Source organism: Falco rusticolus, chromosome 3 (genome assembly GCF_015220075.1).
Source record: "Falco rusticolus isolate bFalRus1 chromosome 3, bFalRus1.pri, whole genome shotgun sequence".
NCBI lineage: Eukaryota > Metazoa > Chordata > Aves > Falconiformes > Falconidae > Falco > Falco rusticolus.
The window spans coordinates 44,321,700-44,336,619 of NC_051189.1; the positions used below are offsets into that span (position 1 = coordinate 44,321,700).

The window sequence follows — 14,920 nt, forward strand, 5'->3', positions numbered from 1 at the left end:
CTGGTAGAGGAGTGCCAACATGGAGAAAGTTTCTTGGGTGAGGGCCAACTTGACAAATGCAAGCAGGCAAGCTTTGTGTCCGGACTTGTGTTTCAGCTTATGCTGATGGATTTAATGTCCTTAGAGCTCAGATGCTGTGGCATACATTGCAGTGAAAATACTACAGTACAGTGTGCTCTGTTTCATTTGCTGCTGTGTTGGAGGATTAAGGGGAGGGGAAAGAATCAACTACCCAGGATGCTCTGTTTGGAGGAGTAAGTGAATTTGATTGTCGTCAGACCTAGATTGCCATATGAGTTCTGAAAAGCGTTTGGCTCCTGAGGATAACTGCTCTAAAAATAGATTTGGAGGAGAGGTTTCTCATGGGTCCAGTTTCGGGTTCCAGCTGAACTGGCTTTAGGAAACTTGTTTGCTCCTGTTGCAGGACTACAGTGAGGATAAATCATTTCTTATTCTGCCTTCAACATTAATTTTTGGAGATACCGACACACTCACTCTGTCTGGGGAAATCAAGCGCTGATGTTATGGCTGATGACACAGGTAGAATCCTAACGTTTTTGTCAACAAGTGGAAAATGCATAGTCTCAAATACCGGCTGTGTCTGCTTTTGTAATCAGCAAAATAACTGGCTTGCTGTGGTATGTTGGCGTTTTCTAGCCAGTTTGCTGTTCTAATCTGCATTACAGGCTGCCTTTGTTCTCTTTGATTGAATGGTCTCTGGAGTAGAGGTATGTCATGAGTTTATGGCAGGTGGTTAATTGTAACTTAAGTTTTTGCTTGAGTAGAGTACACTTTAATGTAAGAAACATAGTTTTGTCTTCAGATATCTGACTTTGAAGTTATTTGTGGACTATGTGAAATTACTAGGTGTATTTAACATAAGTAAAAGGAAGAAGGTTTTCGTACACCTTAATGTAAGTGTGACTTAATGGGGGATGGGTGAGTATAGGACTTTAAAAGATTTGCCGCTGAGGAATAGAGCACACTTTAAGACTTTCTGATGTCTGCATAAAGACATCTGGTGGTGCAAGCACAGGCTTACCAGATATGGCAAGTGACCTACTTCTGACATGGCTGGCAGCATGTGCAGAGAAAGGGCTTGAATTGAGAATTAACTGGAATGAGCTCTGAGCCAGCTTCAGTCCTTGCAACATTTTGTTCTGACCCATGTGTAGGGTTATCTGTGCATGCCATAGGTAAATTTTATGTTACATAACTTCAATTAATATTGAAGCCTTGCCTGATCAAGCTGCTGTGGTTGAATTCTTAGCAGAATCAAGAGTTTTGAAAATAATTTTCCTGTAAGATAGGAAGCCACAGCACAAAAATGTAGTGTTGTGACAGTTGTGAATGGTATTTTTATAGCAGAACTTGGTTTTGAGGGATTTGCATGCCTTTTAGACTGTAAAAAATATGAACAGCTATGCTTGATTAATTAATTGTCTTCCATTTTCCTGTTCTAATAAGTAAAGCCCCTTTCTTGAGAAGCAACTAGCAGTAAACACTAGAAAACAATAAGGTAAATGAATAAGTGTGAAATAACAGCAAAATTCTTGTTAGTGTTTGCCTCTTCTAATACCTAATATGCTCTAGAACAAAGTTGTAACCTGGTATAATTTAAATTTTTACCCTTATGGTTTAATTTTAAATACATACAAGCTTCCATTAGCTGCATTGGAACACAGGACTAGTGAAGTTCTGCTGTTAAATAGTCTGTTTATTTCTGAATATTAATATTTCCTGGTCAAGAGTACTTTAAATATTTTTTATACACAGTCAGTTCTGTTTCTGAATGTGATGACATGCCTGACGTGAGGCCAAGTTGTCTCTGTTTCTCTGAATTATTGGGCAGCCTATACCAAGGGAACTTTGTGTGTAATATAGAAAAGATACAAAATAGTTGGTATTTGATCTTTGTACAGAGTAGGCTTAATCAAATAATATGTTTTTTCAATAAAATGCTGAGCTGGCTAAGAGCTGATGTGAGTCAGTTGGGTTTTTTTATTGGTCTGATTTCAGTATATAGCACAGTGAATGTAATAAAAGGTTAGTTTATTACAGCTGTGAACCTGATTGCAAGCAGGGTCTGAAAGTACTTCTATATAATATCTAATACACAAAGAAGTCACCAATCTCTCATTACTGTCATTACAATCAATCATCTTTCAGAGCTACTCCATTTTCTTTAAAACCAATCATATTGATATTTAGCCGAGACTATTTTTGGTTTTTTCTATGATCAGTGTTGATAAAGACATCAAACATTACTTGTAATTAGTATGATAAAAATAACTCCCTACCTTATTATACTATCACAATATTCATGACAAACTTCCTTGAATATTCCAAAATATGTAAGAAATAGCTTAACTTCAATAACTAGGAGTGAACGTGGCTGAACTGGCAAAGGCCGGTGCTTAGAGGGGAATGAAGTGGAATAGACTGTTAGGCATGAAACTGTGGCCAAGTGCCAGCTTTGCGGCAGTAGTAATAGGAGGCAGAAGAGCGGATGTTTAGCTTTGGAGAAAGGCCACAGGTCTTTTTGGATGCACATTTGTTTCCTACATGTACCCCTCTTACCCTAAAATGATCTTAAAGCAATGGACCAAGCAATTTATGTTTTTTCTAGTGCTGATGCCCATTTGAAACCCCCTACATATATGCTAGGCTGAGATATTTCTTTTCTCAGTGGTTTGTCTGTAACTACTGGATTTTTTACATACACTTACTTTCCATATGTGCAGTTACAAATGAAGCTGTGATTTGCATTAGATCACTGTGTCATACTTTCACTTGTATATTCCATAGGACTGGAAATCTAAAGGTATTCAGCATGTAGTGAATCTGCTTGATTCTAAGCCAACAGGGAGGATTTTTTTTTAGTTGGTAGAGTGTCTGAACTTGGAGTCTTATCCTTAATATAGATTTTGGAGCCCTCTTAGGCTATTGGAATTTTCATGTTGATTCTGTGGGCTAATTCAACTAGCTTTGAAACTTGCTTCAGAAGAAATGCTTTTCTTCCAAAGTGGTTCTGCTGCTCATATTGCCCTCTGGTGGCAGTTTGAGAACTGTTGTCACAAATGCAAAACATCTCAAAAATGTTAAGCTCTGTATAAATATACATAAGGGGAGGAAGGGGAGATGTCCAGCTAAGTTGTTAAAATAAATTACATGCGAGTGTTTGGGTTTTGGTTGGTTGTAGAGCTTTTACTTAGACGATCATTGAGCTTCCCACCATAATTTGCAGTGTTATGAAAAGCAAGTAACAGTGGTGAAGTTTGAAAAACCAAAAAGAACAAAAAAAGTGTTACTCAAATGTCTTGTATTCTGTGTAGTCATAAGAAACACGGGTTAGAATTATATGTTGAACCATGATTTTCTAAGTCTTACACAAATATTTTTTCCTACTTGTTTACCTTATTTTAACAGAGACTAAGCATGGAGGAAGCAAGAATGGAAAGAAAGAAGGACTCTCTGGAAGCTCGTTTTTCACCTGGTTTATGGTAATTGCTTTGCTGGGAGTTTGGACATCAGTAGCAGTTGTCTGGTTTGAACTTGTAGATTATGAAGAAGTTCTAGGTAAGAATTTTAAATCTTAAGTTGCTTCCAATAATTATTATGATATGCATTAAATGGAGGTCATTTTAAATTTCTAGATAGCTGATTTGACTACTGCAGTGTTGCAAATGACCTACATGATAAGAATAGGCAATGTAGTTCAAAAAGTACATTTTAATGCTGAACTCTACTATGATGTTAAAATGGGATTCTCATAAGACTGAAAAAGGTTATTACTGCATTTGTTAAAGAATGGAAGAAATCTCCAAGGAGAGATCTGGGTCTCTTTGTAACATGTATACTGTAGTTCATTTGAAATATCAGCTAAATATGCATTGCTTCAATTTAAGCTCTCAGAAACTTGCAGCAGAAAATGGGCAGGTAATGTTACCACTCCTGTGCTGGGCTGTGTTGCCTGTGGAGTTGGGACAATTGATCAGTCATCCTCTCATGAATGAGCTGTTGAATGACCTCAGTTTAAAGCTTGTAACAGTGATAACTGTATCTCAATATGACAATGTTAAGATGGTATTGTTAATATGATATTGAAGGGTAAAAATCAATGTCTCAAATTTCAAGATGTATGTCCATAGATAGAGCTATTGTCCTGATGTCAACATGCGCTTTTGCAGCTGCTGATTTTACAAGCTTTACAGCTTTGCAGATCTGTTGGTACATGCTTTTGATTTGGACTGATTTTAAGAGAAGCTTCTGGTTTGAAACTTCTTTGGGTCTAGTGATGCAAATAATGGTTTCTATATTTTTACCATGCATGCAGCCAAAGCAAAGGATTTCCGTTATAACTTGTCAGAGGTCCTACAAGGTAGGATATTAGAGAAATAAGCTTGCTTTACAGTCCCTTGGCTAAGAATTTTGGTTTACTTTTTAATGTTTTTAATTTTTGAGACAATTACTGTTCTTCTACAATGACGTGAAACTCGGTCATTTCTCATCTGTCTCATTCTTCATGGTTTTGAAGATGATGCAATTCTTATTTCTAGAGAATTAAGTTTATTCTACCACTCTGCTATGTTTAACCATAAACCAATAATCTTCATAATTCATTGCTTCCATACAATGTTGATGGCCTTATTTTCGCCTGTTCTAGACCCAAGTCTGAACTTTTTCTTTGACAAAACTGTTTTCTGTTTTTCTAAATACCATATTAAGAACTATATTTCATTTATTTTAATGGCAATCAAGTTATGCCTCCATTTAAAGAATGTCAAATATATTAAACTGGCAAACCATAAGGACTTGCAGTTCTGCAAACAGTGTGCAGAGTTTCTATGCTATTAAAAATTGTCTGAATTTTATCAAAACTAATTAGATAGATAGCTCCCTACTCACTTGGTGATCCCAGGATGCTTCTAATCCTGGATACCACGATTCTCTGCTAAAAATTCTTTTTGAATAACTAGGTTCTCCTTTTGCCTATACTTAGGGTTGGTAGAGCTGCAGTTTCAAAAATAAAAGGGAGATGTCTGGTGTGTTGGTCACCTATAAAAGAATGGACAACTTTTTTGTCTGCAGTGAATTTTATGCAGTTGTTGATTAAAAAATTATGTATATTTTCCTTTGTCCTTCAAGTACGTTCCTTATTTTCTATTAACTTGACACTAAAAATTACATACCTATTTTTTCCTGAGAATTTAGAATGGTAAGAAGCATATAATCAGAAAACAAATGGTGATTTTTTTTTTTGATTTGGTTTATTATTCCTTTCCCCTCAAACATGTTGAATTCCCTGTGAACTTAAATTTTATTTTGAGCAAAGCATGTTCACATAAAGTGCATCACTTAATTACAGATTTGTTTTAAATCTGTGAACAACAAAAGAAATGTGTGAAAAAGACTTGTGTTCAGTCTAAAGTCTAGGAAGTGCAGAAAGGAACTTAATATTATTATTAATATTTGTGATATTTCCCAGGAAATGTAAAATGTGGTTAAGAGTTGTATGACTAAATCATAAAAAAATAAATAAATATGGTAACAGCCTGGCATTGACAGTCAACCATTGCACATTGAAAACACTGTGCTGGAAACAAACTGCTGAATCCTTAATTGTCTCTTCTCCCTCTCTTTGCATTTCTAGGCAAGCTTGGGATATATGATGCTGATGGAGATGGAGATTTTGATGTGGAAGATGCTAAAGTATTGCTAGGCAAGTACAAACGGGTGGAATAATCTATGTAATTCATTTGTCATTCATGTTTGTTTTTTGTTTAATGTCAAAACAATATTTCTGCTTTTTCCAGATTGGAGAACTTAAAATGATTAAATTGTGGTGGGTTTTTTTCTTAATGCAGGTTGTAGGATTGTGTGTGAAACTTGTTCAGGTTGTGTTCTTTTTCTCCTAATATAGCAATATAAGTGGAAAGCATTTATAGGATGATTTTGAAGTTAGGTGGTTGATGCTGCTGTAGACAGTTGAAAGAGGGCTGTGATTATTACTCAGATGCAGGGCTTAATACGCTTCAAGAGTTAAAACATTGTTTATGTAACGTGTTATGTCCATTTTTAATTTTAAATTTGACTTCCAACAGGCCTTTGTGCTTCCTAGATCACTGTTTACCATATTTTATTAGTCTTTTCCTCTGTTCAGGGTTCTCCACAGGTCTGTTGGTTTTCTTTGCGCTTCAGTGGTCATGCATGATGTGGATTTTTCTTTTTTGACTTTGAAACACTGTTTTTAGGCTTCTGTTCCTTGGAGTTTCAGAGAATGTCTTTCTGCTCACTGTGTATCTTCAAAGAGAAATTTCAATCACTATAGATGCTTCATGATATTGCCCTTCTATCTACGTCTAGCAGTTAAAGCACTACCATCTTCAGCTTCACAGTCAAGCATTGGATAGATACTTCTTGCATACCTGATGTTAGAAATTTACTTTTAAAAATTGACTTGTTCAAATGTAAATCTATTCTGAGCACACAAACCTAGCCATCTAAACATAAACAAAACGACAAAATAGTATATAATAGCTTGAGCAGAGGGCAAAGTGGAACGTCTCAAACTAGTTAGTTATCAATGGTATGTCAATAGTATATCAGGATGTTATGGCTTGCTATTTGAAGCTCATACTCCATAAAAATCAGTTTATTAACGGTTTATTTTTCCCAACTTACGTTTGCAGAAATAAGCAAATCTTCTGGGGAGGGTTCATTTGTTTAATACCTTCATGGTTTAAAGAAAACCCATGCCATCAAAATTACTGAACCAGTTTGCAGTGGTGTAAATGTGAGAGGCACTTCAGAGACTCTCCTGGGGTCTGAATGCCTTCTGAGCTACAAACTGGGTGTTAGTTATAAATGGTAGATAAGATAACACTATATAGTTACAATAGACAGAGAAAGATTAGGATTATGTAGTGTATAGAAAGTGGATATCAATCCCTTGTGGATCATATTAGTTGGATTCAGATTACCAAGGTGGTAGCCAGAAACATGCTGCTACTTTGTTATCTCTCTCTGTTTTATGCAACTTGATAGAGCTGGGAATTATGCCAGTACATGACAGTGTTTCTATTATAAGCTTGTCTTATCATACATTTAAACCTTATACTTCAAATGTGACATTAAAAGGTCACGGATCAAAAGTTATTTTTATTACTTTTGAATACTTGCTCAGAAATTTGTTTTAATCTCATTTAATTTTAAAAATATTTTCTGCAGTATGAAGAAAATGGTAAATTTTGAAAAGTTACATGACGTTGATAATATTTTCTAGTAACTACCATGTAATAGTGTTAACTGAAGATCCAAGTAAATTATTGCACTTGTTTGTATTTAATATTTAATATGAACTAAAAAATGAACGCCACCATGCAGTCTAAAATTATTTCATTGATGCAGAAACTGGTAGACTAGATTCCCTCTTCAGGAATTTGTTTCCAGAATTACGTCTTTGTAGTAAAGAAAATCATCTAGTAAGTCTACATTCAACTGCAGTAGGGTAGCTTTCTAAATATTGAATGCATAGCTTCTTTTGTATTTTATTTGTGATGATTTTGTTAATACATATGCTGTGTATGAAGACTCGTTACTTTTTTTTTCTCTGAGTCAGACTACTATGACATCAAGTGGTTTCTCTGCTAATTTATTACTGACTTTAAAAGGAAATCCTACTGTTTGATGTTTAATGCTAGGAAGTCATATGCTTTTTTATTTTCTGTTCAGTAGTTATTACTAAACTACTATATATTGAAATTGTGGCATGTGTAGTGGTTTAATGTTGTCGACTTCCATAATCTTTAGTTTTTGCTACAAATTTAAAGATTTAATTTGCATATTAATTACAAATACATTTTAAAGTTAATTTAATTCTGAGAAATGCATCTACCAGCGTGTTTATTTTATGTTTCAAAGACTGGTTTAGAAGCTGATACCTTCATCATTTTCTGTAATACTTGTGCACACCTAAATAGAAGAATTAAAAATTAGTATTTTATTTCTTGTATGTATAAGGTGTGATAGGACTTGTTCTTTTTATTTGTGTAAATCAAAGGAGGTTTGACAAATTAAGTTCTCTTGAGGTGTTTGTGTAGTTTTAAAAATGATGTGCAAGACGTGTGTTCTTCCCTGCCCCTCAAGTAAAGGCGAGGGGGGATGGAGCCCCGTGTAAAACCCAAGTAGCCAACCAACCTCAAATATTTGTTGACTTAGTTTTGTATTCATTTATTAAAAAAAAATATCCAGGGCGGAAGTGCAAGCTTGGTGAAGCTAGTTGGCAGTTACCTGGTGGATTCTTTTTCACAGGTATTTCTAATGTTCTGTTTACTGAATTCTTTTTGGTAATGGGAATAGAGGCTTCTTAATCCACTCCTTTGAGGGCTGCTGTTATCAGTAATTCTTTTCCAAGTTTTTGTCTACTACATTTTGATTAGTCTTTGAAAGAGGTTATTCTTCTAAGGAAGAGTTTTCCACCTCAGTACTTTTAGCTCAGTACAAAGAAACAGTGGCTTTAGTAGTATTACGAAGAAATACATGTATAGGGAATACCAATGTCTGTTGTAACAGAATCTTTGGAGCTGAGCCATTTTTTTGTACTTCGTCCTTTTAACAAGCAATAATATCCTGAGAAATTCTACTTAAATGGCCACAGTAGTTAGTATAATTTTGGAACTGCAGCTACAGTAAGTCATCAATATATTGTTCTTGTGCATTTGGTTCAGCATAGTCTGGCTATACAGAAAAAGGAAAAAAACCAAACCAAAAAAACCCAAAATTAGTGTACCAGCAAACAAAGTAGTAAAAAGCAGAATCCAAGCTTCTGTAAACCAGCTTTTTTTCCCTGGTGCACCTATAGTAGAAAATTTTTTTTGCAAGCAGTCATACAAAGATGGCACATTCAAAAAGTCTGTGTTGAGATACTAGGAGTTAAAAGAATGCTTTTGTATGGTTCAGCTGTTTAGGATATGTTTCATACTGTTCTCTAGTTTTCTCATGTTCTATTGTAGCACTTCTAAATATTAAAGGCTTGCGTATGCTCATTCTCATAAAAGAGATGTTTGCAGGAGAAGAAAGGCTTTGTCTTGTTAAATGAATGTAGTCAAGCCCTCTGCACCGTAGGTTGTGGTAATACTGTTGAATAGATAAAAAGATTTTGACTCCCTTAATCACTGTTTGATTTAAATTGTAATATTTAGACTTCTCTTGGAGTAAAGTAGTTACTTCCTGTGGGTCACTGATTTAACATGGTATGTCTGCCTGGTTGGGCAGTTCCAGTTGTGTCACCATTTGCAGGCACTTCTTCCCATGCTTATGTGTGCTTATCAGTACGTGAGTTTTACTTTGAAAAGCAGTTCTTGATTATGGTGATAAATGAAGACCAAAACCAGTTTGAGTATTAGTTTGGGTTCTTTTTTTTATTTTAACTCTTTCTAAGAAAGAAAAAAGATAATTCTATGAAATAGTGTGTTACTTTCTGTAACTCAGGCTGAAAATTCTTTCCCACCCTTCAGCCACTTAGATTCAAAGGCCATTATATTAATCATGAATAGTTTTTGTAAAGAACTGTAAGGAAAGGTTTTGGGGTTTTGTTGTTTGTTTGGTTTTTTTTTTTTTTTTATGGTAAAGACTCTAAGATACATTCTTCCAGTTTCTATTGTTCCCTTTGGTGTCCCAATCTTTTCAAAGAAAATATGCTGCTGCATGCTATGTTATATTTTGCAAAGAAATTTGCCCAGGATTCTTATTCTTGACTTAGTGCAAGAACAGGAATATCTATATGGTTCTTCATGTGCTTGCAGAAGGGTTATCTAAAGCCTCGTGTCTTTTGTGAGTGGTAGTTTGGTTTTTAGTTGGTTGGGTTTTTTTTAATGCCAGATTCTGACAGAGTAGATTGATACAAATCTATTGTGTTTGTAAGTTAGATTTGATTATTTTATTTTTTTTTTAAGATCCAGGTTTCCATTCTTAAATTGAGAATTTGTAGTAAAGTAAAACATACTTTATGTCTTTACATCTTGCTTGATCCGAATCTTGAAAATAAATTAGAATGATGACTGACTACCATGCATAAAGTTAAGTCTATAAAATTTAATTTTTATAGAACTAAGCCATGGAAGAAGTTGGAGAGGGATATTTATAATACCTTGATTGCCTCCTGGATTCAATCTATCAGTTTTAAGCCTTTGGGCTATCCAGTGAAAAATACTGAGAATGGCTGGTCACTCAAGTAGAGGTTCTGGACATCCAATTACAAGGATGTGGAACATCATGGACTTGGAAGTTTCCTCAGAATTATCATTGATACTTTCACTATGTGCTGTAAGAAAAACGTGTTGAAATGTGTTGAATGTCTTTGCCATGAACTCCCTTATCTTGAATGTTTCATTAACCTGCACTTAATACTGCTTTGTAGTCTGCATGTGCAATATGTTCACTTAATTTTGTCTCAATAATCTGTCTTCACACTTAATCCACCTTTCTGCTTCTCCTTCCAACACAAACAAAGGTTTGTTCTGGTTAGAAGTGGGGGAAATTCCTCCTTGCCCTGCTTTAAAACTTACCAATAATTGACGTTTGTCATTGCTTAGTCATTCTGTTGTACTTTTCCCAGAATGGAAAAGTTGAAATGTTATTTAGTAATAACTGTAAACCAGTGGACTTTAATTAAAAAAAGAAACAACAAACAAAACAAAAACCAGGAGGGGGAAAAAAAAGCATTAATCATGGCTTATTTGTGTTTTACAAACACTAGTTAGATCAGTAGGTCTCATAGCCCAGGGTAGCAACTTCTGGTGTTAGAGTTTAGAAGTGACGAGCTCTTTCTTAGCTGCTCTGGCCATCTCTACTTCAGCTGTCTTTAGTCTGCTTTAGATTTTCTATGTAACAATATATACACCCTTTGTATTGGGTACCTATTCATTTTTATCTGGTGTTCTTTATATCCTCAGATTTGGGATTAATTCCTGAGGATCAAGTATATAGTATAGAATACATATCATAGAAGAAAAATGATTGAGAAGTATGTGAAACAAATCCAAACAAACAAAGAAACCACAAAACAACACGCACACCCCCCGCAATTAAGAGTCCTCACTTTTAAGCAAAATCAAAATTCTGCATGGTAGAATAAATGTTATCCTTAAGAGTATGTCTGTGAAAAGTTTGTTAAAGTACTGTTTGCTTTTAAATGTTATTCTCAGCTATCAGTTGCAAGCTCTCAAATTTGAACATGATGGTTTAAAAAAAAAAAAGGCAACTTGGATGATTTTCAGTAGTGGAGGATAACTGTTATAAAATTGTTTAAAGGTAAATGGTGTGGCAAGAAAACTACATATAAATGGATTTGGGTTTAGGACTAGAAAGAAGGGAAAGCAAATCTGCCACCTTCTATTTAAGGTTTTGGCATAATATTGTGCATGTTTATTGTCCAGATTGGATTCTGTGCTTTGAAAGATTCAACTTTCTTAACATTTTTCTATTTCCTAATTAGCATTCCTGTAAAGACTACTGTCTGTGACATGAGATGTCTTTCACAGATCCTCCTTTTACAGTTTCCTCTTTCCACCTAACTGCTGTCTCTTTTTTTCCCTTCTCTTTGTCTCTCTCTCCCCCTCTCTCCCTCTCTCTCCTCTATTCTTGTATAGGCCTGACCAAAGATGGCAGTAATGAAAATATTGATTCCCTTGAGGAAGTCCTTAATATTTTAGCAGAGGAAAGCTCTGATTGGTTTTATGGCTTTCTCTCATTTCTCTATGATGTATTGACTCCTTTTGAAATACTAGAAGAAGAAGAGAGCGAAGCTGCAGATGATGTTGATGGTACGTCACAGAATGAAGGGGTTCAGGGAAAAAAGACTTGTGTTATTTTGGATTTACAGAACCAGTAACTGAGAGACTAAATTGATTGGCTTTCGGAAATGTCCATGAAATCATCAGTCTTAATATAACAGGAATTTATGGCATAGAGCGAAACTCCCAAGTGGACACTATAAAGATTTAGTTCAATATAAAGTCAGCCATGCCATGTAGTTTCACTAGTTGAAAGCCTATCAATGACTTTTCCATTTTTGTGAAAGGATGACAAATACTACACAGTTGTGTAAATATGTAGAATAAAACATGTATCTGTGGTTGTGTAGTTGGTTTCTGTATGTGCTTCAATTTGTGCATTTTGTGCACAAAACTGACAAAGCTAAGTGTAATAACCTCTGTTAACACTATAACATTTGTCTTTCTAGCAAACATTAACTGAAGTGTTTTGTAACAGTTTTAATTGTATTCTAGCATGACATTATGTAAATACATATTTATATGTTAATCCTCAATATAGACATGACAATGATAATTCTTTTGTGAAATATAATTTTAATAAATAATTTATTTTGTGATTCACTGATTTCTCAGATAGATTCTTTTTACATTTTCAAATAAAAGCACTTCATTTAAAAGTGCTTGAAAACTACAGAAACATTTATTTCTAAGTTAGCTAACATCTATTTTATTCAGAAGATACTATGTCATTATATGGTTTATCCCCACTGATCTGTCTGTTTTCAAACTAAGTTTTAGGTAATTTCTTTAATATAACAATCACACCACAAGGGCTGTTCTAAATATGTTTGAGATCTTTTTTTAAGGTGGGCCTTCTATGGAAGTTGGAACTTGTGATTATGTATTCCTAATGTAATACTGAATATATTAAAGACTAATTGGAAATTAGAATTTAATGTCTTCTATTTCTTGCTAAATTCAATAACTTAATGCAGTTTAGCAAATTTTAATCCTTTTCCTCTGAGGCTGTTTTATGACAGTTGTTTACAAAAATATTTTCGAAGTACATAGAATTCTATCTGCTATCATGAAATTATTGGTATAGAAATGGGAGTTTATAAGCGCATTCTGTAGTTTGTATCAGTACTGAAAGCTGAAACTAAGCTGTCTCATTAATACATGAATAATGTACTGAATCAGATTAGTATTAAAATTATATGATACTGTTTGTTGTAATGCTTGCTATGCTTAAGCTTGTATTGGTTTCCCATATAAAGTTTATACTCAGGTTTTAACCCTAGTGGATGCAGGCTGAAATTATAACATGTTTTTAAACTAATGAATTTTCATTTGCTTTGGCATGGCAATTTTAAAGCAATTTAACATTCATTGAATCATCCAACTCAGGATTCTACTCAATTTTTAAAAAGTAATAAAAAAGAAAAAATGTTAAGCAATTGAAGTGGTTAAAAAAAAAAAAAGTTGTGACATGTTAGTACTGCAGCTTAAGATTTACAAATGAAATGGAGCCACAAGAACATTAGTCACTTTTTTCTTTCAAGTATTTCAGGACCTAGGATATAAAAACGTTAGTAACATGTAAATTTAATGGCTTTTAGGATGAGATATATGAAGCATAAGGCAAAGAAAATAAAAAAACCCCACCTGTACATCATGGAAAAAAAAGCTAGATCTGTGGACTATTACTGAGAAGTTTCTTAGCAAGTGGAAGAAACTTGCAAAGTATGTGAGACATATGAAATAAGCAATTTGGTTGATTTTTTTTTTCTTCTAATTCTAGAAACAGATTTGAATTAAAAATAAAGAGTTTCATCACTATTATGGGATAATAGTGTCTCTCAGTATGAATTAGAAAAATTGTCATGGAACATTGAATTCTCTTGTAGATGCTTCAGTAGTGGAACTAGAAAGCCAAAAAGAGGAGGAAAACCTCTAGTATGAGATTTCCATATTATGAAGTTTATACCAAAAATCTTAAAAACATATTGATCATCTGATGAAGTTTCAAGTGCAATAGAGATATGTTGTTTGAACCATGAGAAAGCTGCAGGCTCTAGAATAGGTAATAATTACATCAGTAAACATTAAATTTAGCTTGGGCTGGGGAGATGACATGCAGGCCAGGAAAGTTCTGATTTGATACCATGGGAGTTCCTTGTTGATTTTAAGAGTGTGGAAGTCAGCTCAAATCAATGATGGTGGGAATAAAGAACATGTAGGAGGAGAAAATAGGTGGAGGGGTGAAGACCTAGGGGAAGTGTTGACAGCAGATAACTTTGTAGAGCATTTAGTTTCTGAAATACAAGTGGGGTTTTTTTCAGAAGTGTTCAGTCTTGCCTGGTGTTGTTCGTGTAACAATTAAAACACTCACCAGTGGTGAGCAGAGCTGTTAAAGCTCTCCTAAAGATTGGGGAAGAAGACTTTCATTTTAATGCATTGCATTAATTATTGTGATTGCAAGCAGGGCTTAGGTAGTAAGGGTGGTAGTAAGATCTAGATGTGTCTTCAGTTATGTTAGTGTGGCAGTTAAGAAAAGGCATTTTAACAGTAGAAGGGTTAAGCTGAGCATGATATGCAAATAAGCAAAGCAAACTGAACTGTGTCTCAACTCTTGCATCTAAGTTAACATAAAGTATTTGAAATTACTTGAGGAAGTTGAAGCCTCAATTTTTAGTTTGATTTATGGTAACTATCAGTTATATAAAATACAGTCAGTATATTAATGTTTTAAAAGAAGTCCAGAAAACTTTTAAAGTGGTTTTAAACTGTAGGTAGAAGGATGTAGCAGCTTTGCCTTTTGATATTATTTTAGAATAGTTATTTCAGAAGGTGAAGCTACTCCTTTTCTAACTACATTTTTTTTGTTTCAGTATTTAAAATAGGAGTGAATTAGTAGCAAACAACCTTTTTCATGAGAGAAATACATTATTTGAGTGATAGAACTTGCTAGATTTTGTAGCTAGTAAAGAATTAACATCTAGTGATTTTATGTTAAATTGGGCATGCAGCTTTCTTTCATTAGCTACCTTCATGTTCCTTACAGTTTATTTCCATTATTTTTCACAGAGCTCCATAAGTAAATGTGACTAAAGTTGTAGTCTTGCAGTTTGGCCAGCATTTTC

At 34.3% G+C, this 14,920-nt stretch overlaps 1 protein-coding gene across 1 annotated transcript in view; it reads left to right on the forward strand.

Annotated features, from left to right (window-relative positions):
* Window positions 1-14,920, forward strand: part of ASPH (aspartate beta-hydroxylase) — a 112,290-nt gene that overhangs the window by 12,620 nt on the left and 84,750 nt on the right. Inside the window, exons 2-4 of the mRNA XM_037379130.1 lie at window positions 3,430-3,579; window positions 4,337-4,381; window positions 5,654-5,722. Coding sequence (XP_037235027.1) covers window positions 3,430-3,579; window positions 4,337-4,381; window positions 5,654-5,722 — 264 coding nt within the window. The remainder of the gene's footprint in view (window positions 1-3,429; window positions 3,580-4,336; window positions 4,382-5,653; window positions 5,723-14,920) is intronic.